This window comes from Emys orbicularis, chromosome 9 (genome assembly GCF_028017835.1).
Source record: "Emys orbicularis isolate rEmyOrb1 chromosome 9, rEmyOrb1.hap1, whole genome shotgun sequence".
NCBI lineage: Eukaryota > Metazoa > Chordata > Testudines > Emydidae > Emys > Emys orbicularis.
This window is the reverse complement of record NC_088691.1, coordinates 100,721,197-100,741,080: the sequence shown is the minus strand read 5'-3', so window position 1 is coordinate 100,741,080 and position 19,884 is coordinate 100,721,197. Positions and strand designations below refer to the sequence as shown.

At 62.1% G+C, this 19,884-nt stretch overlaps 1 protein-coding gene across 1 annotated transcript; it reads left to right on the top strand.

Moving 5' to 3' along the window:
• The first annotated feature begins 3,794 nt into the window (after positions 1 to 3,794).
• CHRNG (cholinergic receptor nicotinic gamma subunit) lies at positions 3,795 to 19,424 on the top strand. Its single transcript, XM_065410978.1, has 12 exons — positions 3,795 to 3,837; positions 6,573 to 6,712; positions 7,718 to 7,762; positions 8,244 to 8,353; positions 8,956 to 9,111; positions 10,362 to 10,459; positions 13,696 to 13,899; positions 14,435 to 14,549; positions 15,311 to 15,425; positions 16,438 to 16,645; positions 17,673 to 17,806; positions 19,260 to 19,424. The coding sequence occupies exons 1-12, from the start codon at positions 3,795 to 3,797 to the stop codon at positions 19,422 to 19,424; spliced, it is 1,533 nt and encodes a 510-aa protein (XP_065267050.1).
• Positions 19,425 to 19,884: the final 460 nt, after the last annotated feature.

Sequence of the window (19,884 nt, the reverse complement as noted above, 5' to 3'; positions counted from 1 at the left end):
GGAGCGTGAGATCTCCCCAGGGAGCAGGGCCAGCTGCCCACAGCAGCCCCTGCCAACCTGCCCTGCCCTCTGTGGCCCAGTCAGTCCATGGCCTCCCTGCTGACACTGCCCAGGTGGGGGGCAGTTAGTGTTGATTGCCACTCGCCTGCCAGTCACGGGGCTGAGACCCACAAACTCATTCCACACAGAGGCCACCCAGCCGCCCTGGGGTAGGGAGAATGATGGGCGCCCCCCCTCCCCGAGCAGCGCCCGGCTAAGCCCAGCCTCCCACAGCCCCTGACCGTCCTCCCAAGGACCCCGAGCAGAGCCCCTCCTGGGGGCGCCAGCACTAAGCCAGCGGGATCGGTGCCCTCTCCCCAGGGCCCTGCGCACCAAGCCTGGGCCTGGCTGGTGGAAGCCCCTTGGCCCCCTAGAGCCCGGCGTCAGGCCCAGCCCTGACCTCACTTGCCCACTGGCGTGGGGCAGACACGGGGCACTAGGTCCTGCCATGGGGAGTGCCGGGGAGCCCGCTGAGCAGGGCCGGGGCCTGCCTATGGGTATTGTTAACTCAGGCTCCATGGCGGGCAGGGGAGCGAGGCCAGTGGGTCAGGTGTGAAGTGGGGGGGGGGGGGAGGGCAGTGCGCAGCAGGGAGGCTGGGAGGGGGCAGGCCTTAGGTGAAGGGGGGACCAGTGCACAGCACGAGCAAGGCTGGCAAGGGTCAGGCAGCGGCTGGGGAAGGGGGACCAGTGCAGGGGGAGGGAGCCAGGCCCTACGTGAACGGGGGGGGGCACAGTGTGGGGGAGGGAGGCTGGGGGGGTGAGGCAGCAGCAGGTGAAGGGGGGGCAGGCCGGCCAGGGTGGGGGGTGTCAGACGGGAAATGCTGGGAATCTCATGTCTCAGGACAGCTGATGCTGCTCACGTCGCCCATACCAAGGACTCAGGCAAGCCTGGTATGTGACCCCCCAGACAGGCTGGTCACAGGACAGCTGGGGCTGGGGCTCATCCCTCAGATGCCAGCCCAGCCCTGAAGAGGAGTCTCCCCCTAGCCCTGTTCCCGGCTGACATGGTCCCGTACTGCGGGGGGCGTGAGGAGGCCTCGCCCCAGCCCAATACACAGGTGCTGGCTAGAACATCCGTTGCAACCTCTCACCTGGTGCAAGCTGCTCCAGGCAGCCGGGCTGGGCTGCATCTCAGCCTTGGTGCAGCCCAGAGCTAGTTAACCCCGCAGCTGCTGGATCCAACACTGGGCGAAAGCTCCAGGCGGCGTCGAGTGCCCCGAGCGGTGGGAAACCGGGATCGGACCCCACGTCATCTGCAGGGCCCGATCCATTTCCCCGGCCGGTGCTGCAGCGACTGAGCTGCCAAGGCAGAGCCAGCTGCAGGGCCGAAGCCTTCCCTGGCCTGGGCTACCCCAACCTTCTCCGTGGGCGGCGGGAGGACAAGGGCAGCGTTTGGCCCGTGGGGGATGGGGCGCCCACCATGACACCAGCAGCTTGGAAGCTGAGCGGACCCACCCTGGGGGGCCACTCAGCAGAGTCAGCGGCCCTTAAAGACACTCGTGAAACCAGCACCCCCCGCTGCCAGGCATTACCCAGGCCCACACTCTGCCAGTGTGTCTCCAGCATGCTGGCCATGGGGCCTCGGCATTCTGCCTCAGGTCCTGGGCATCGGTGTCAGAAACCTGTGTGGCTAGCATGCCCCCAGCGGGGGGGCGGGGGCAGGGGAGTGAGGCCCTGGCGTGATTTCCCCATGGCAGCTGGTTCCATGCCCCAGATGCCGGGTGTGAGGAAGGTGGGCATTCCGGTAATATCTTTATGAGCCAGATGTGTGCCTCAGTTTCCCTATACGCTTGGTACCGTCACACACGGAATGGGAACGAGGGCTGGCAGAACATCACGGGGCCCCTTGGCGGCGCTGTCGAGAGCTGAACAGAGCCAGCATGTGCAAGTGGCGGATCCAGAGCCCCAGTGACTGAACATTAACGACCGGGGCAGTTGAGAGCAGGCGGCTTCCTCCAGCACCGCGGGGAGGCCGAGCGAGGAGGCCGAGGAAGGTTGTTGCTGGGACCACGCACAGACAGGGGCAGCGAGAGGGAAGATGGCCCCTCGAGGATCAGGGCCTGGGGAAGCCATCGCTCGTAGCGCTCTGGACTTTCCCTTGCTAACCGAAGGACTTTCTCTCGGCTCCCTCGTGTTGGAAGGGCTGCCCTGCGTCCCTGCGTGGCTCCTCTCTCGGTGAGGAACAGGGATCGCGGGAGCCCAAAGGGCCAGAGTCATTGAGGCCTTGGGGAGCCGTGTGGCCCGCAGATCGGGGGGGAGCTGGCACGCGGAGGCCAGGGCCTAGCCGAGTCCCTATCAATCCATGACACCATGCGCGTGTGAGACCCCCACCCCAGTGAAAAGGGGGGCAGGTGTCTGTGTGCCACACCCGGCCAGGGAGGGGACCTCAGTCGGGGACAAAGCCACGCAGACTGGGTAAGGTCGGTAGCACCCGAGCTGTGGGCTAAGGGGGTCATGTATCCCCACAGGGCAACACTGCCTTCCTTTGGCGCCTTCACATGGGGGATCTCAAAGCATTTGACAGGCATTAAAGGTGGGGAGGAGGGAAAGCTCATCCTCCGTTCAGAGCTGGAGAAACTCAGGCCCAGGGAGGGGGAGTGATTCGCCCAAGCTCCCGCAACAACTCCATGGCAGAGCTGGGCAGAAAACCCAGGTCTCCGGCGTCCCAGTCCCCAGCTCTAACCACCAAACCAGAAGCTCTGGGCTGGCAGGCTCCCAGGGGACTGCCTGGACTCTCTGGTCCTGATGGGGCAGCATCAGCCTCCCATGCCGTCTTTCCGGCCCTGTGGAACCGTGGCTGGGGGGAGCCGTCCCCAAGCCGTGGCCTGGGGCCTGATCCTGTGTGGGGCCCAGCTCCAGGCTAGGGAGTGTCATGGATTCACAGGGTCTGGGCTATGCCCCAGGCACATACAGGCTCCTGGGAGATCCCCTTTAGCACCCAAGGGGCTTCTCTTTTTCACGCGGCCTCCACGCCTCTGGACTTGGGCCTTCAGGCTCCAGCAGCGTCTGTTCCCCGCTGTGAGCTTTGACCATCGGGTGCGACTGAGGTGGAGGCCGGTTCCGAGGCTCTTTACCCCTACAGGGAGCAGCGCGTCAGGGAATATTTGCAGCGACACTGGGCAGCCTTTCTGAGTCAGCTGGCATCCGGTCTCCGGCAGTCGGCAGCTCAGCGTGGGAAAGGCAAGCGGGAGACAGAGGTCCTGCTGGGCTCCGGCAGGCCCTGCTTCTCTGCTTCTCTGCGTCCCTCTCTTCCCAGCCCAGACACTGAGAACAGTCTGTTCACACCGGGCCGCTCTGGCTCTGGCTCCAGCCATGCGGTGTTCACGTGCCCAGGTGATGCTGGCCTTAGTGTCCTGGCTCCCTTTGTCTCTTCTGCCTCCTCCGGTCTGTTCAGCCCAGGCTAAGGAGTCTGGCCACCAACCAGGCAGCTACAGGAGTCAAACGCAGCACACAGGGAAACTGAGGCACGCACGTGGCTCATACAAATATTGCCAACTCAGCATGGGGCGAGGGGGTCTGCGTGTCCCCCGGGAGGTGGCTGCCAGGGTGAGTCGCTCCCTCCCCCATTGTTGTTTCAGAGGCATTTGGCCATCCGCTGGGGAACAGCTGACAATGCTGGCCGGACAGCTGGACTGCAGGCACGGCGCGCTCAGGGAGAGGAGGGGTGCAGGGGGGCCAACCACGGCCCAAAATAAACCTCCAGAGCTTGCCGAGCACACAGCCGCCGCCGTGCCGGGAGGGAGGCTGCCACCACCATGCGCTGCCTGGCTCTGCTCGCGACCCTCGGCTCCCTCACAGGTAAGCCGTGCCCGGCCTGCGGATGGGGCGAAGGGCAGCCGGGTATGGTGCTGGGGAGGTGGCTGTGAGCGCGGATGGCTCTGTTCCGGGCTCAGCAGCAGGGAATCAGGGCAGCTCAGGAGACCACCCCCACCCCTCTCCATCCCAGGGCTCCGGCGGGGAGCAGCCTCCTCTCTTGCTATGTTCACTCTCCATCTCTTCCTTCAGGGCTTGGGGCGCAGCAGCAGCCCCCTTGTCCTGCTGGCTGGCGCAGGGCAATGTGCCATTCTGCACAGCCCCCAGCAGGCTGGCCTAGTCACTATGTGTGCGTACAGCACCTAGCGCAGCAGGGCCCCGCTCCTGACTGGGGCTCCCAATATCAGTATCTCTGCCCGGAGAGCAGCCCCTTCCACGCCCTGCCTGCCATGGGCTCTGCTGTGAGCATCAGCAGCCCTCACCCCAGCCCCTGCAGCGCCAGCTCCCTGTACCCACTCCCAGCCCTCAACGGCTGTAGGGGGTCCTGCACCGTAACATGCCCGCCAGAACCCTGCTCACTGCGCTGGGATGTTACGCTGCTACCGTCTCCCACCGCTCCACCTGCACAGGGCACCCACCCTCGTCCATTTCACGCTGCCAGCCGTGGGGCACCGACCCTCGTCCATTTCACGCTGCTGGTCGTGGGGCACCCACCCTCGTCAGCTTCACGCTGCCGCTCGTGGGGCACCCACCCTCGTCCATTTCCCGCTGCCGGTCCTGGGGCACCCACCCTCGTCCGTTTCCCGCTGCCGGTCGTGGGGCACCCACCCTCGTCCATTTCACGCTGCCAGTCGGTCGTGGGGCACCCACCCTCATCCATTTCACGCTGCCAGTCGGTCGTGGGGCACCCACCCTCATCCATTTCATGCTGCCAGTCAGTCATGGGACACCCACCCTCGTCCATTTCATACCTGGGACAAAGGGGGGGGACTGAAGTGGGCTCCTTCCGCTTTGAGAGCGTGAACGACGGAAGCCACAAAACAATTCTTGGCAGGCACTATTGCTACAGTGGGGCCAGCTGCTGCTTATGCCTGTTAGCAGGGGCTTCGAGCCCAGAGAAGCCAGAGACACGGACACTTGTGTGTGCGGGACACACGCAGACCCCCACCCGCGAGTGTGGGACACACACATCCGCACACAGTGATGCTGGCCAGTTGCCAGCGCTAACCCCCAACACGCTCTCCGAGTCCCCCTCTGTCCTCTGGCCCCGACGCTTTCCAGGAAGCAGCAGCAGCAGTTTTGCTAATGAAGGTAATTCGTTAGCCCGTTAAGCTTCTCCCCAGAGGCATTTCATTCAGATGCGCTTGGCCAGTCTGGCCATTAATAATTGAATAATGCAGGGGATTTGTAAAGCCCCTGCTAATGAGCTAACCATCCGGGCAGCTGAGGGGGACTGATCCCGGGCCAGAGCTGACAGGGTGCAGGACCCCATTGTTAGACCACGGTTAAGCTGGGTTCAACACACGTTGCCTGGTGACTTCAAGCCACGTTTACTCCTTCTGGGGGCCCAGAGTCGGGGCCGGCTCATAAAGATTGGAGAGGGGGACACCTGCGGCCCTCACCCCAGAGAGAAATGGGATACTGCTATTCCTCACGGCATCCTCAGGCTTCCAGCCCCCGAGCCCTGGGCAGCCCCATGCAGGCAGGGCCACCGAGACCGAGTTCGGGCCCTGGTGAAAATTTTTTTTCGGGCCCCCCAGCAAGGGTGGACTGGCTAAACAGGGCTGACCGGGGTGGTGGTGGGGGGGAAGCCGGGTCCCAGGCCCCCTTCCGGAATTTTTTCAGGTACCCAAGCAAGGGCGGACCAGCTAAACAGGGCTGACGAGACGGGGTGGGGGTGGGGGAAGCCAGGGAAGCCGGGCCCCCTTCCAGACCACCAGGCCCTGGTAATTTGTACCAGCTTCCGCCCCCCCATCGGCCCTGCCTGCAGGGCATTGGCAGGGTCTGATCCCGGGCCCTTTGGCTCTGAAGCATAGATTCATAGATTCTAGGACTGGAAGGGACCTCGAGAGGTCATCGAGTCCAGTCCCCTGCCCTCATGGCAGGACCAAATACTGTCTAGACCATCCCTGATAGACATTTATCTAACCTACTCTTAAATATCTCCAGAGATGGAGATTCCACAACCTCCCTAGGCAGTTTATTCCAGTGTTTAACCACCCTGACACCCTGATAGAGCTCTGCCTCTCGTGTTCAAGAAGTCACTCCATTACTATGCATCAAGAGTAGGCTTTTATCCTCTGCGTGGCCAACCCTCCAGCGGTCCCATCGCAGTCCCATCGCCCGCTCCAGCTGCTTGTTACACTTTTGCCTGTGGTCAGTTCAAACCCCGTGCAGGCGAGTGGAGGCTGGAAGCGGCTCCCATTTAGCAGCTGTGTGGTGCCCCCGTCCCATGTGAATCCCATATGACGGGTCCTGGCACACAGCACAAAGCCAGGCAGCCCCGTGGGCACTGACAATACAGCTGCCCACTTTGGGTCTCACTGGAGAGGCCACAGACACCGAGCGCCCTCTCAAAGGAGCGAGGCTGGGGTAGGCTGGTGGAGCGGTCTAGGGGAAGCTTGCCTTGCTGCTGCCCACGCTGGACCCGCCCTGTGCCCTCAGGTCGCCAGGGCAGGCACCTGGCACCGTCCGGATGGGCGCTCGGCCTTGGCACGGCCGCCGGGTGGGGGTGGCGTGGTGCCTGCTTCCCTCAGGGCCTGGCTGTGCCCTGCTTTCAGCCGTGCTGTGCCGGAACCAGGAGGAGAAGCTGCTCAGTGACCTGATGACCAACTACAACCGCAACCTGCGCCCGGCCCAGGGGGAGGGCGACATCATTAACGTCACGCTGAAGCTGACCCTCACCAATCTCATCTCCCTGGTAAGCAGAGCCCCGCCCCTTGTTCCTTGCCAGTCCCCACCAGCCGGGGGGGGGGGCACGGTGCATCGCCAGGCAGGAGAGGGTTAAAAGGCAGGTGGCTTCACCCCTGCCGCTGAGCTGGGCCCTTTCCTGCCTTTCTCCTTGAGCAGCTCAGACTGCTCCCAGCCCCTGCCCCCAAACTGGGAGGGGGCTGCTTCTCCCAGGGGTGGGGGGGGGGCAGAGATGGCTGCTCCCCCTGTTAGGCCTGGCATGGGGGACAGAGACCTGAGTGCACTGCCCAGGACAGGGAATAACAGAGGCAGGAGGCACTGATGCCAGGAACATCCCTGCCGCCTCTCCTCCCAAAGGCACCCAGCACCCAGCCCTGACCAGGGACAGCCAGTCCGGTCTGGGCATCCCTCACACTACCCCTGCCATCACAATGGGGAGTCCGTGCCAGGGCAGATGCCCATGGGACTGGCTGCAGGACACTCTGTCCGAGCCACTCTTGGTAATGGTCCTTGAGGAGAATCACTGTGCCGGGGATGGGGGGGAAGGAAGAGGGAGATTGGGGAGGTGGGCATGGGGTGGTGATTGAACTGGGGGGTGCCGGATAGGGGCACTGGGCAGTGATGGGGCTGGGGGGATGCGGAGGAGGGCACGGGGCAGTGAATGCATTAGAGACAGGGTTCCTGGCAGCAACACAGTTGCAGTGAGGGCAAGGCCTGGCCGTGCCTCAGTGGCTCTGTGACTGCTGCTGGCTTCCCCTGCGGGGGCTGGGATCATGGGACGCTGCCCTGCTCAGGGCGTCCCTGGGACACCCCACACCTTGCTGCACCCTGGGAGGTAATTCCTCAGGGCTCCATGCACCGGAGCCCCATGAGAAGGGCGTTGCCTGAGCACCCAGCAGCTGGCATGCACCGTGCAGCCCCACTGGAGCTGCCGCAGGGCCGCCCAGCCATGGCGGGAGTGAGCAGGGCGGCGTGGCAGCAATCCCACAATCCCTCTCTCCTTTCTGGGTTCCAGAACGAGCGGGAAGAGACCCTCACCACCAACATCTGGATTGAGATGGTAAGGTGCCCAGGGGTGCCACCAGCCACAGGCTGGGCAGCATGCAGAGATCAGCTAAGGCCCCCCACCTCCCGCTAAGCTCCAGCAGCACTCCAACACCCCAGCGCACCGATGCGCCTGCAGCCCAAGGGCTAGGGCAGGTCGCAGCCCCCTCCTGGCCTGAAGGCAGAGGTGGCTGGGGCCAAAGACTCACAATCTGGAGCCGGGAGAGAGAGGATTGTTCGGGGCTCGTTCCATAGCCAGGCCCCACTTTGGCACTGAGATCAGCGGCATGGCCAGAGGGTTCACTCCCCACCACGGCTCCCACAACAAGTCACAGAGAAACCCTAGCAGGTCCCAGCCCGTGGCCAGAGCATGCTGGTTTCCTGCGGAGCACGCTCCAGGGCGGTGTGGTCCTGGGGGGTCACGGGGTGGCCAGAGATGTTCATTTTATGACAAGTGACTGACTCTGCTTTTCTCGGCCCCTTCCCCTACGTTCCAGAAATGGTGCGATTATCGGCTGCAGTGGGATCCTGACGAATACGACAACATCCAGATACTGAGGGTGCCCTCCACCGAGGTGTGGCTGCCGGACATCGTCCTGGAGAACAAGTGAGCAGCTGCAGGGCCCAGGGCAGGGGGGCAGCAGGAAGCTGGTAAGGACCCCAGCAGTAGAAACTGACCTTGTCCAGCCCTCCCTCTGCCAGGGCACTCCATTCCCTGCAGGGGCCGGGTTTGTGGCTACCCACCCAGAGACGTCACAGTCAGCAGCTAACTCTCACACATCCAGGACTGCAGACAGAACCCCACATGCTCTGCTCCACCAGCACAGGGCCCTACCAGGTGGGCTAAAGGGAAGGTCTCTACTAGAGGCAGCAGTAGTAGGCTTTTATCTCCTGTGAGTTGCAGTGGCGTGATCCCAGCCATCAGCAGTTCCGATTCCATCCAGCAGAGGGCAGTGGTGATGCGCCCTTCCCCCCCCAATCACGTACTGTCCCGCAGCTGGTAGGGTGCTCTTGGGGGTTTGGAGCCCATAGTCGGGTACTGGCTGGGTGTCCGGGGACATTTTGGGATTGCCTCTGCCTTGCTGGGGGCTTCTCTGTGGCCCTGGGACAGTTCCAGCCCCGTGGGCAGTGGCCAGCCCACAGCATGAGCTCCGGGCAGGGTGGGAGGGAGCGCCCGGCTGGCCTGACCTGCCCCTCTCCTGCCCGCAGCATCGACGGGGTGTTTGAAATCACCCTGTACTGCAACACGCTGCTGGAATCCAATGGCTGCCTCCTGTGGATGCCGCCCGCCATCTACCGCACCTCCTGCGCCATCTTTGTCACCTACTTCCCCTTCGACTGGCAGAACTGCTCCATGGTGTTCCAGTGAGCGGCGGCTCGGGGAGGGGCTGGGCTGCCCCCCAGATGGGAGGGCAGGGGGCAGAGCCCAGGGCGCGCACACAGCTTTCCTGCCGGGCAGGCGGCTCTCACGCCCTCTCTCAGGCGGCAGCTTGCCCAGATCACCGGCTAAGGGCCCATGAGATCACTCACAGCTGTGACCCTCTGCACCTCCCTCCATCTTAGCCAGAGGCTGGTTGCGCTCAGTTCCGCGGCAGCCGCCAGGCCGGTTACCATGGCATGAGCCCTGTAGGTCACTGAGCTAGCAACGAAGGCACACAAACCAAAGAAACCCAGAGCCCCGTTCTAGCCCATTGCCCTGAGCCTAATCGGGCCCTGTGTGTGCTTTATCAGACGTCTCCATCCCCTCCCACGACAAACCGAGCTAGCCCAGGGAGAGTGAAATGTCTGTGATCAACTCTTCCTCCCGCTCCCCACAAATTCTCCCATCGTACGGGCCCCGATCCGATGGACCCAGGTGGGTGTTGGTGGTGGTGGGGGTGCAGGATCGGGCCCCTGGCGCCTCGTCCGACTGTTCCTCTCCGATCAGTCCGTGGCTACAACGTGTGACTGGATCAGATTTCTGCAGCGGTTACTAAATTCTGAGTGCATCCAAGTTAGTGACGCAGGGTCCGCTCCCCCAGCGTCGGCCAGTGCCAATCGATAGCAGGACGGGAGCTCACCCCGCGCGTCGCTGAAAGGCCTTGGACGATAAAAGCCAGCTCCCGTTTATCAAGATGGGACCTGGCCCCAGTGATGTGCCTGACGCCCCGTACTGCAGAGACAGACGGAGTCCCCGGCCCGGAAAGCTAACACCCCATGTCCTGCCCCTGAAGTCAGACTCGGGGAGGCCCCGCACCAGGCGAGCGACCAGCCGGGTGGGTTGGATTGCAGGATTGGGGCCTACATGAAAACTCTTCCCCCGTGTGTGCCCCCGCGCCTGTCGGCTGCCTGGATCCAGGCAAGGCCGCAGTGGTGCTATGTGGGATGGGTCTGAGTCAGAGCTGGGCTTGACCCCAAGCTGGGGAGGTGCCGGAGCCGTAGGACGTAGCAGCCCAGACGTTGCCTCGTTTCAAAGGAAGGGAAAGCCAATTCCGCGGCCCTGCAGAAGTCTGGCTGTGGCGCCGATCCCAGGATCCCGCTGGTTGGTTGGATCTCAGCATTTCTGTTTGTCTGAGTGTGTCCTTTAGAAAGCCAGGCTCAGCCACACACGGCCTCCCCCCACCCCTGCCACACAGGTCCCAGACCTACAGCGCCAATGAAATTAACCTGCTGCTGACGGAGGAAGATGGGCAGACCATTGAGTGGATCGTCATTGACCCCGAAGCTTTCACAGGTAATGACCTGCTTCCTCCATCTCTCCCCCAGGGGTCTTCCCAGGCCCAGTGGGGCAAGCCTACCAGTTGTGTCTCTGGAAATCTTCCAGCTGTTGGCAACAGGAGGAAATGCCAGTGCCAGAAAGGGTGGTGCCAGCACTAGTCAGGATGAGGCAGTGGCTGGCAGGGTGGCTCAGCATGGCCCAGACACGTAGCAAAGCGCAGCAGGATCCAAGCCACCCAACCGGTCCCTCCAGCCCATCCAGTGTGGGATGGAGGCATTTGTAAAGAAACTGACGTTTAACTGACTGATAGGCGGGACTGGTAGCATGGCCTGGTATTAACGTTTCCTGACCCTTCCCATTATAAGATCTCATTGCCAGTTGCTTAAAATCTTTGCCAAACTTTAACCATTCGGCTGAAATTCTCCACACCGGGCGTCTGCCTCGGGCTGAATTGTTTGGGAAAATATCAGCTGAAGCGGTTCAGCCGGGTCCAAGACCGAGGAAAAATATCTCGTTTTGCCCATATTAAAAAATTCCGGGGACCTTTCCCTTGAACAGCTGTGGTGCCCCCACGCTTTGGGGCAGGGATTCGGAACATGGCACGGGGCGGGGGGTTGGGGGGGAGGTGTTTGTGGCAGGGATGTACCTTTTGCCATCCTGGTGAAAATGCACCCAAACCTGGCTACGGTATAAGCCTCTGAAAAATCGCAGTTGGCACCTGCTCATTAGAGACTAGCAGCTAAAATCTCCAATGATTCTGTCCTCACTGAGCATGCTCTGTCCCCTCCCAGTGCCTGGGCCATCCCCACTGAGCATGCTGCACTGTGGGGCGACACCGCACTTTGCCTGCGATGGCTGCTGCCAGCTGGGATGGGGCTGGGCACGGGCGCTTAGAGCAGGGAGCCCATCCCGCTGCGAATGCCCCGGCAGCGTGGAGGGGGAAACCATCGGATTCAAATGCTGAGGGGGCAAAAGCCGGACGGGGGGAGGTGGGGGCAGTGGGCGGAGCAACCTGGGGGAAACAGGCTAGTGAGACGGGGACAAGTGGGGAGAAATTGTGACTGGCTGGGCAAGGAGACTGGGGCTGGGGGCAAGGGGAGGCTGGGACTGGTTGGGCAAGGAGACGAGGCCTGGGTGTGGGGAGGAGAGACGGGGTGCGCTGGGGGAGATTGGGACTCAGATGATGAGCTTGGAAGGGGGAGGAGGTCTGGCTGAGCAAGGAGGCTGGGCTGAGGGATGGGGAGGAGTCAGAACTGGGCCAAGCCCAGGTGGGAGGGGAAAGGCTGAAGTCTGGGGAGACCAGACAGAAGAGTCCACTGGAGCACACTTCCCTCCAGAGCCTAGAACGAAGCCCCCGATCCCCAAATCTCACTCCTCTACTGCCTGTGAAAGCTCCTGGCAGAGGCCGGTCCACCTGGAAGACGCTCTCCGTTATTCTCTTAGCTCAAGGGCCAGTGGTGGCGGCTGGGGACATCCCCGACCCTGTGGATTTCCTGTTTGCTTTTTCAATGCCCTAGGAAACGCCCCCCCAAACCCTCCATTAAAAGAACACGGCCAAGGTTACGCCGGCAAGCGCCCAAAGCTTAGGAAAGGCCAGAACAAAGGGCTCCCGGGCAACCTGAATTCAGCCTTCTCGCGGGTCTGCCTGGCGACGGCCGTTAATTCCATGGGCACGTCCTGTTTCCGCAGGGCCCAGGCCTCATTCCGTGCCTGGGATGGACCTGCCCTGGGGCTGCCCCAGGGGTGGGGGCTGACAGAGGCGGTTGTCTGACGGCCCCCTTGGTACAGACGTTGGCAGGTGTGCCATGAATGAGGCAGGGAGGGCACACAGGGGGCTCTCATGCTGTCACTTCTGAGCGCGGGACGTTGCCGCTTGAATCCTGTTCGGGTAACGCAGCTCAGGAAAGTTGTTCAGGGTGTGGGCATCACCACCACCCAAATCCCAGAGAGCAGACCACCAGAGGTGCACTGGGGCCCTGAGCACTGTCCTAGGTCCTTCCCTATTGGCTGGCGCAGGTTTCCTGTTCAGTTTTTGTAGCCAGGCTTTGGAGCAGGAGTTGCTGTCCCGTGCATGCCCAGCAGGTATCCCCCGCACAGCGGGTTCTTAGCAGCTGCCACCATGACACAGGTACGTAAGTCAGTAGCCACACTCCGAGAGAGCTTTTCTAACCCCTGCAAATCACAAACCGGGACCGGGAGCGGATCGAGGCGGGGAATGGAGCTGTCACGGGCAGACAGGGATGTTTTCCATCACCTTTTAATTGCATCTTGGAGGAACAAAATGCTTTTTGGGCGGCGAGATTTATTCTTTCATTACCGGGCCGAGCCAGATATCTAGATTGGTAAAAAAATGAAATCTATCGCTCCTGCAGCCGACAGGAAACGAACAAGCCTGAGTAAGGCGTCACGCGCGGCTTCCCCCGGCGGCCGGGAGTCAGGTGGGAGAGTGACTGAGTCTCCATCCAAACCCCCTGCACCGACGAGGCTCCAGGGGAGCTGGCGATGCTTAGCCCCCGAGCAGGATCGGGCCCCTGGGAGCCAGCCCCTGCAAAGCGGGGTGCATTAAGCTGGTGACTGTGTATGTCCTGCCGTGACAGAGAACATTGCAGGGCTCCCGGGCACTGCTGTAAATCTTCTCCCAGCCCCTGTCCCTGGATCTTTAGCTGTCCCCCGGTGGGAAGCCCCCAGCAAAGGGTTTCTCTCCCCCCGTATCTAGGGAGCATTGTCTCGGGCTCCCTCTGTCCCCCTAGAGACGTGGCGGCAGCAGGGGCAGGGTGAATGGGCTCCCCGTGCACAGACAGAAATGTCAATAGTTGCTCAGCTGGGCCTGTCATTCACGCCGTCGGGCCTGGGCGGCATGCAGAGAGGCGGCAAACAGGAACGGACTCGCAGCCCAGACCTCGGCCCGCCCGCCCCTGCTGTTTCCAAAGACTCCCACAACCGCCTAGGGAGAACGGGCCGGTCGGTGATGTTCCGCCCACACCCAGGTCCCCGTCCCAGCGAGCGGGATTCCCCTTCCCATCTATCCTCCTGCCCCTGAAGGCCCCAGATAAAAGCAACGCCCCCCCACGCGGCTGTAATGTGGGCAAGAGGCAGTTCCGGGCATCTGCCAGCAGGGGTCGCTGGACAAGCTCCTGTTCCCCCAGGGGGGGCTCATGCTGCTCCCAAGGGGAGTCGGGGCCCAAAGTGGGCTCCCCGGGAGGCTGGGCCTGGGTGGTTTCCATACCCACGCGGTGTCGTCTTCCCCGCAGAGAACGGGGAGTGGGCGATCAAGCACCGGCCGGCCAAGAAGATCGTGAACGCCGAGCGCTTCACCCCGGACGACTTGGGTTACCAGCAGGTCGTCTTCTACCTAATCATCCAGAGGAAACCGCTCTTCTACGTCATCAACATCATAGTGCCCTGCGTGCTCATCTCCTCCGTGGCCGTGGTGGTGTATTTCCTGCCGGCCAAAGGTAGAGCCCGGGCCCGCCCGAGTTCGCTGCCACCCGCCACGGCTCGAGCCGCTGGCATTGGCACGGGGACAATCCACGCCTCCCGGAGTGGGAAGGGGGCAGCAGCAGCTGAAGGGGACAGACCCAGTCCGATGCCCACGCGAGTGTGACAGGCCACCGGGGGGTCACCCTCACGGCCCGGTTATCTGAACCGAAATGGGCTGAAACGTGAAGAAGATTGGCTCCTCTCCCCCGCCCCCGCCCAGTTATGTCCCATTTCTGGCCCCTCGGCACCGCCCGGCCCCTATTCCTGAGCGTTGGCCGGCTCCCCATGAGTCTCTGGGAGCGCATGGCTCGCTCGCACATATCGGGCTGGAACGGCAGAGAATTCTTTCCCACACCTGGCTCCCAGCCCTCTGCTCTAACCACTAGGGAGGCAGGCTCCTGGCGGGCTTCGGTGTGTGGGAGAAGAGCAAAGCCCTTCCCAGAGGGCGCCGGCGCTTGGGGGGTCTCAGTGCAGACACGGGCTAATCTCTTGCTTTCTGCATCCCGACAGCGGGCGGCCAGAAGTGCACAGTCTCCATAAACGTCCTCCTGGCCCAGACAGTCTTCCTCTTTCTGATTGCACAGAAGGTGCCAGAGACCTCCGACGCCATGCCGCTCATTGGCAAGTAAGTGATGCTCCCTGGGGCCCCAGGCGAGCTCCCAAACCCGCTGGGCTCCTCACCCCCCCACCCATTCCAGCTGAGACTATTGGAGTCCCTGCTCCAAGGGACACAACGGGAATGGGCAGGGCCAGAGAATGAGAACCATCATAGGTGGGGATGGGGGACTGGTAACTCAAACCTTGGATGCGTGGCCATGCCGCTCATTGTTCCCCTGCCCTGCAATGCAAGAACAAGGGCATGAATTAACAGAACTTCCTAGTGGCCCACAGGACATGCCTTGCTGCACAGCCTAGGGTTCATCTGTGGAACTCACCGCTGCAGGAGGGTGCAGAGACAAACAGTATGGCTGGACTCGAGAGTGTGCTCCGGGGGCTAGAATGGAGCTAGAAGCACCATCCTTCACAGTTTGAACAGAAAGTGAGCCCGCAGCTGGGAGTTCGGCGGGAGATCCCCCCATGCAGCAGTCCTGCACAGTCAGGGGCATTATCAGAGGAGATGTCTGCTGCTAGGTGGATTAGATGGACCATTGGGAAGTTGTGGTCTGGGCTCCCTTTGTCTCCTATGTACATACGGGCTGTGGAGCGAGAGATCCAGGTGGTTCCCGTTCCCGGATCCCAGCCGGCCCTCGGCTTTGCCCTATGCCTGCTGCTAGGGCACCGCACCAAGAGCCGGCAGATGCCACGTGGCCTGTGACGGGGCTAGTGAAGTGGGGCTGGGGGCAGCAGTCCTGGCGACCAGCAACGGAGGCCCCTTCTCTCCTCCAGGTACCTGACCTTTCTCCTGGTGGTGACGGTGGTGATCGTGGCGAACGCCGTCATCGTGCTGAACGTCTCGCTGAGGACACCCAACACGCACGCCATGTCGCAGAAAGTGCGGCAGGTAGGTCGGGTGGGGCCGGCGCGCGCTCCCACACAGGCTGGGCGGAGACCCGCTTAACACACGCGTGATCGGCCTCCTGCTCCTCCCAGAGCCGACTCCCCCTGCGCCAGCTCCGGGGAGCAGACGCTGCCCGTGCTGCGGGGCTGGGGTAGCTGCCTGCTCCCTCCCGTGCCCGTCGCTGCCTCAGGAAAATGCAGCTCCCGCTGACTTTGGCGGGGTGGGGGGAAGGTCAGAGAGCAAAGGCAAGTGCACTAAGCCGTCAAATCATTTCCCGGGGTCGAGAGCTCCAGAGAATGGCCAGATGGTCGGACCCATGGCACGTGGGGCACGCTCCTCCTGGCCCAGGTGTCTCGTTACCCTGGCAGCACCACAGCCGCGGGCTCACCGCCCGGATCCAACCATGTCTCCACACCGCTTTGCACAGCCCCAAAAGAGGGCACAGGGGGCAGGGCCGGAATCGGGTCCCCAACTGCCAAGGAACCGCTGGGCATTAGCACCCCTCTGGCAGCTCCCACTCGGCAGAGATGGGGAGATGGAGCCTACGCTGCTTCCGCTCCCGCCGGCATCGGGCAGGGGAAACTGCACTGCGCCCGATGGAACAGCCCCGGGGCCAGACTCAGGCTCCATGAGCCCCCCAGCAGACAGGGCCCCCCCTTGTGCCAAGCATGACGGCGCCAGCTCCCCCGGCCTCTCAAGCATGACAGCGCCAGCTCCCTATAGCCCCCTCCCCCCGAGCGTGATGGCACCGGCTCCCCCAGTCCCCCCAAGCGTGACGGCGCCAGCTCCCCCGCGCCCCCCGAGCATGACGGCACTGGCTCCCTCAGCCCCCCCATACATGACAGTGCCAGTTCCCCATGGCCCCCTCCCTCGAGGGTGACGGCGCCGGCTCCCCATGGCCTCCTCGCCCCGAGCGTGACGGCACCGGCTCCCCCACCCTGCCCCGAGCGTGACAGCGCTGGCTCCCCCGGCCTGCCCCGAGCGTGACATTACCGACTCCTCGCTCCGTCCCCAGATCTGCCTGCGGCGGCTGCCCCACTTCCTGGGGATGCACATGCGCCGCAGCGACATGGCCCCCCGCCCGCTGCTGGCACGGCGCCGCAGCTCCCTGGGGCTGATGGTGAAGGCTGACGAGTACATGCTGTGGAAGGCCCGGACCGAGCTGATCTTTGAGAAGCAGAAGGAGAGGGCCGGGCTGATGAAGGCTGTCCTGGAAAAGATCGGTGAGTGACGGCTCCGTGGGGCTGGGGAGAACCTCATGGCGGGGCAGCCTGAGGCCCCCACCCCACAGACCGTGACCCCCTGGGCCTTGCACCGGCAGCAAATCCACCCCCTAAGAGCAGCCCCCCAAGGCTGGAATGAGGTGGGGGGGGGTGCTGACAGGGGAACGGTACCGGGGTGAGGGTGTCACCATGGACATCAAGTGCCAGGAGCCGGACTGTGGAGGAGAGGAGCTCCGGTATCTGGTCCCGATGCCAGCGGTGGCTCCAGGCACCAGCGCTCCAAGCGCGTGCCTGGGGCAGCAAGCCACAGGGGGCGCCCTGCCGGTCCCTGCGAGGGCGGCAGTCAGGCAGCCTTCGGCGGCATGCCTGCGGGAGGTCCGCCGGTCTCATGGATTCGGCAGCAATTCGGTGGCGGGTACCCCGAAGCCGCGGGACCGGCGGACCTCCCGCAGGCATGCCACCGAATCTGCGGGACCGTGGACCTCCTGCAGGCAGGCCGCCAAAGGCAGCCTGCCTGCCGTGCTTGGGGTGGCAATAAAGCTAGAGCCGCCCCTGCCCGATGCAAACCCATCCCTGTGCCCGCCAGCGGGTGGCGAGCAGGGCGAGCAGCACCAGCCCACCCCCCACGTAGGCCGTCCCGTCTGGGAGAATCATCGACGCCAACAAAATTCAGGCTTCAGCTCTTCCCTCCCGTGAGGTGTGCGACCGGGCACCTGACTCACGTGACGGTGCTTCGGCTCCCTGATTCGATGCCTAGCCGCATTGGGAAACAGCCGGCCGTGGCATCCCTGGTGCTAAACCATGTGAAGTGCTCCAGAGCAGTCACGAATGCACCAGGCTTCAGTGCACGAAGCTATTCGTGAATTCACTGTGCGCCGTTCGACCTGCTCTGCAGGGCTGGGGCCTGGCCGGCCGGTGCTTTGCAAAGGGCCAGGTGCCTTTGAGATGCCTGAGGGTAACAGAGACGGTTGGCGGAGGCTTTCTGGTGCCTGGTACTATCCCCTCTCCTCCTCTTCCTTGTCTCTAGGGAGAGGCCTGGAAAACGGGTGCACCCAGGATCTCTGTCACAGCTTGGTGCAGGCTGGTCCCGAGATCCGGGCCTGCGTTGACGCCTGCAACCACATTGCCAAGACGCTGCGGGAGCAGAACGACTTCGACAATGTGCGTGCTGCCGCTGCAGAGCGTTAACCGTGAGGGGGTGTAACGAGGCTGGTTCTGGCAGGACCCAACTGAGAGAGTCAATTCAGGACAAATTGCTTAGAGCAGGGCAGTGACAGCCCAAGGCTGGGGTTCCTTTGCACACCAAGGCAAACCAAACCAGCCAGCCAGAGAAGACTTCAGTTTTACCCCACTGGCTAACCACAAGTCATACAAACAATTCCCTGATACTGGTGGTGATACTGGGAAACTGGAGTGTGCCACTCATTATGGGGACGAATGGTTATGAAAACCAATACCCCAGTAAAAGAAAAAAGGTTCTTTCGATCCCAAAGGACCAAGCCCCAGACCCAGGTCAATATACAAATTAGATCTTACCTACAAATCACGCTGTTGCCAATTCTTTAGAATCTAAAATCTAAAGGTTTATTCATGAAAGGAAAAATATATAGATGAGAGCTAGAAGTGGTTAAATGGAATCAATTACATACAGTAATGGCAAAGTTCTTGGTTCAGGCTTGTAGCAGTGATGGAATAAACTGCAGGTTCAAATCAAGTCTCTGAAGTACATCCACAGCTGGAATGGGTCATTCAGTCCTTTGTTCAGAGCTTCAGTTTGTAGCAAGGTTCCTCCAGAGGTCACAAGCAGGATTGAAGACAAAATGGAGGAGTTTTTAGGGCCTTTTATGTCCTCTGCCCTGTGGAAGATCACAGCAGCAAGATGGAGCCTGGAGTCACATGGGCAAGTCACATGTCCATGAATGACTCAGTTCTTTACAGGTGGTGGCCACTGCTCACATGCTAACTTGAATGTCCCCAGGAAGACTTCTTATGTGGATTGGAGTCTCCCAAGTCCTAGTGTCAGTTAAGTGTTTCTTGACTGGGCACTTAACTGGCAAATTCCTTTCTCAAGAAGCTGACCAAATGCTTCACTGAGGCTACTTAGAATCAAAACACATTGAGATACAAGTACATAGCCAATATTCATAACTTCAGCTACAAAAATGATACACACACACAGATAGCATAATCATAATTAGCAAATCATAATCTTTCCATAGACGCCTCATATGACAACCTTTGTCCGATATTTGGTGCCACTACAGGACCTTGGTTGCAAAAATGATAGATACGGTCCCAGTTTGTGTCAATAACGTCACAGGGGGCTCAGGTCAGAGGGGGACCCAGGGCAGTGGGGACAGAGGGGCCCAATTTGCAGGGACTCGCGTATGGAGAAGCAGGTCAGAGACCAAGCTGGAAAGGGAAATGGGGTGGGGGCGGGGGAAGGAGAGAAGGGGCCGTGTTTAGCCACAGGGGAAGTGAGCGCAGTTTTGATTGAGTTCAGTGGTGGCTACCCGTGGTCCGAAGCCCAAAGGCCCCGGGGGACATGGGCCCAGCAACAGCGGGAGCCCGCCGCAGGTTTGGCCGTGAGCATGTGTCTCTTTCTCCCCCGCAGGAGAACGAGGAGTGGATCCTGGTGGGGAGAGTCATCGACCGCGTCTGCTTCTTGGTCATGGCCTCGCTCTTCATCCTGGGGACGGTCAGCATCTTCCTGATGGCCCATTTCAACCAGGCGCCAGCAGCGCCCTTTCCCGGGGACCCCAAGCGCTACCTGCCATAGCACCCCGCTTGGGGTGGGCGAGCCCAGGACGTCTGCACAAGAGCCTCCCCCCGTGGGCTCCATGCCCGAAGGCACCGTGTCCCAGGCGGGGCTCACAGAGCTTCTTCAGGGTGGAGCCTGCGGCTGGATCCTTCAGCCGGGGCTGCTTGTGGAAGCCGCAGACGGAAATGACCCGGACCGCGGGGAGAGATGGCAGCCGAACCGGAGAGTCCGGAGCCCTCTGTGCCTGCGCTGTGCCCAGCTGCGCCTCTTGCTTGCCTCGTTTACATGTAAGGGGCAAGTGAGCTGAAGGGCGCTGGCTGAATCTGGGCCCCCCCAAACACTGCAGCTGGCAGCTCTGGGACCCCAAGGGACAAGGAGCCTGTCTGCCCCCTGGGGAGCTACGTGGCGACGGCCCAGCGAGGGGAGCGGGGCAGGCTCGCATGGGTTTGGCGGGAGATCTCGGGCGGCCGCGTGTGTT

Excerpts from the sequence above, each read along its gene's own strand:
- CHRNG (XM_065410978.1), top strand. The coding sequence starts at position 3,795 with ATGCGCTGCCTGGCTCTGCTCGCGACCCTCGGCTCCCTCACAG. Across the intron at positions 10,460-13,695 it reads TGACCCCGAAGCTTTCACAG|AGAACGGGGAGTGGGCGATC; the intron begins GTAATGACCTGC and ends TCTTCCCCGCAG. Across the intron at positions 16,646-17,672 it reads GGCTGTCCTGGAAAAGATCG|GGAGAGGCCTGGAAAACGGG; the intron begins GTGAGTGACGGC and ends CCTTGTCTCTAG.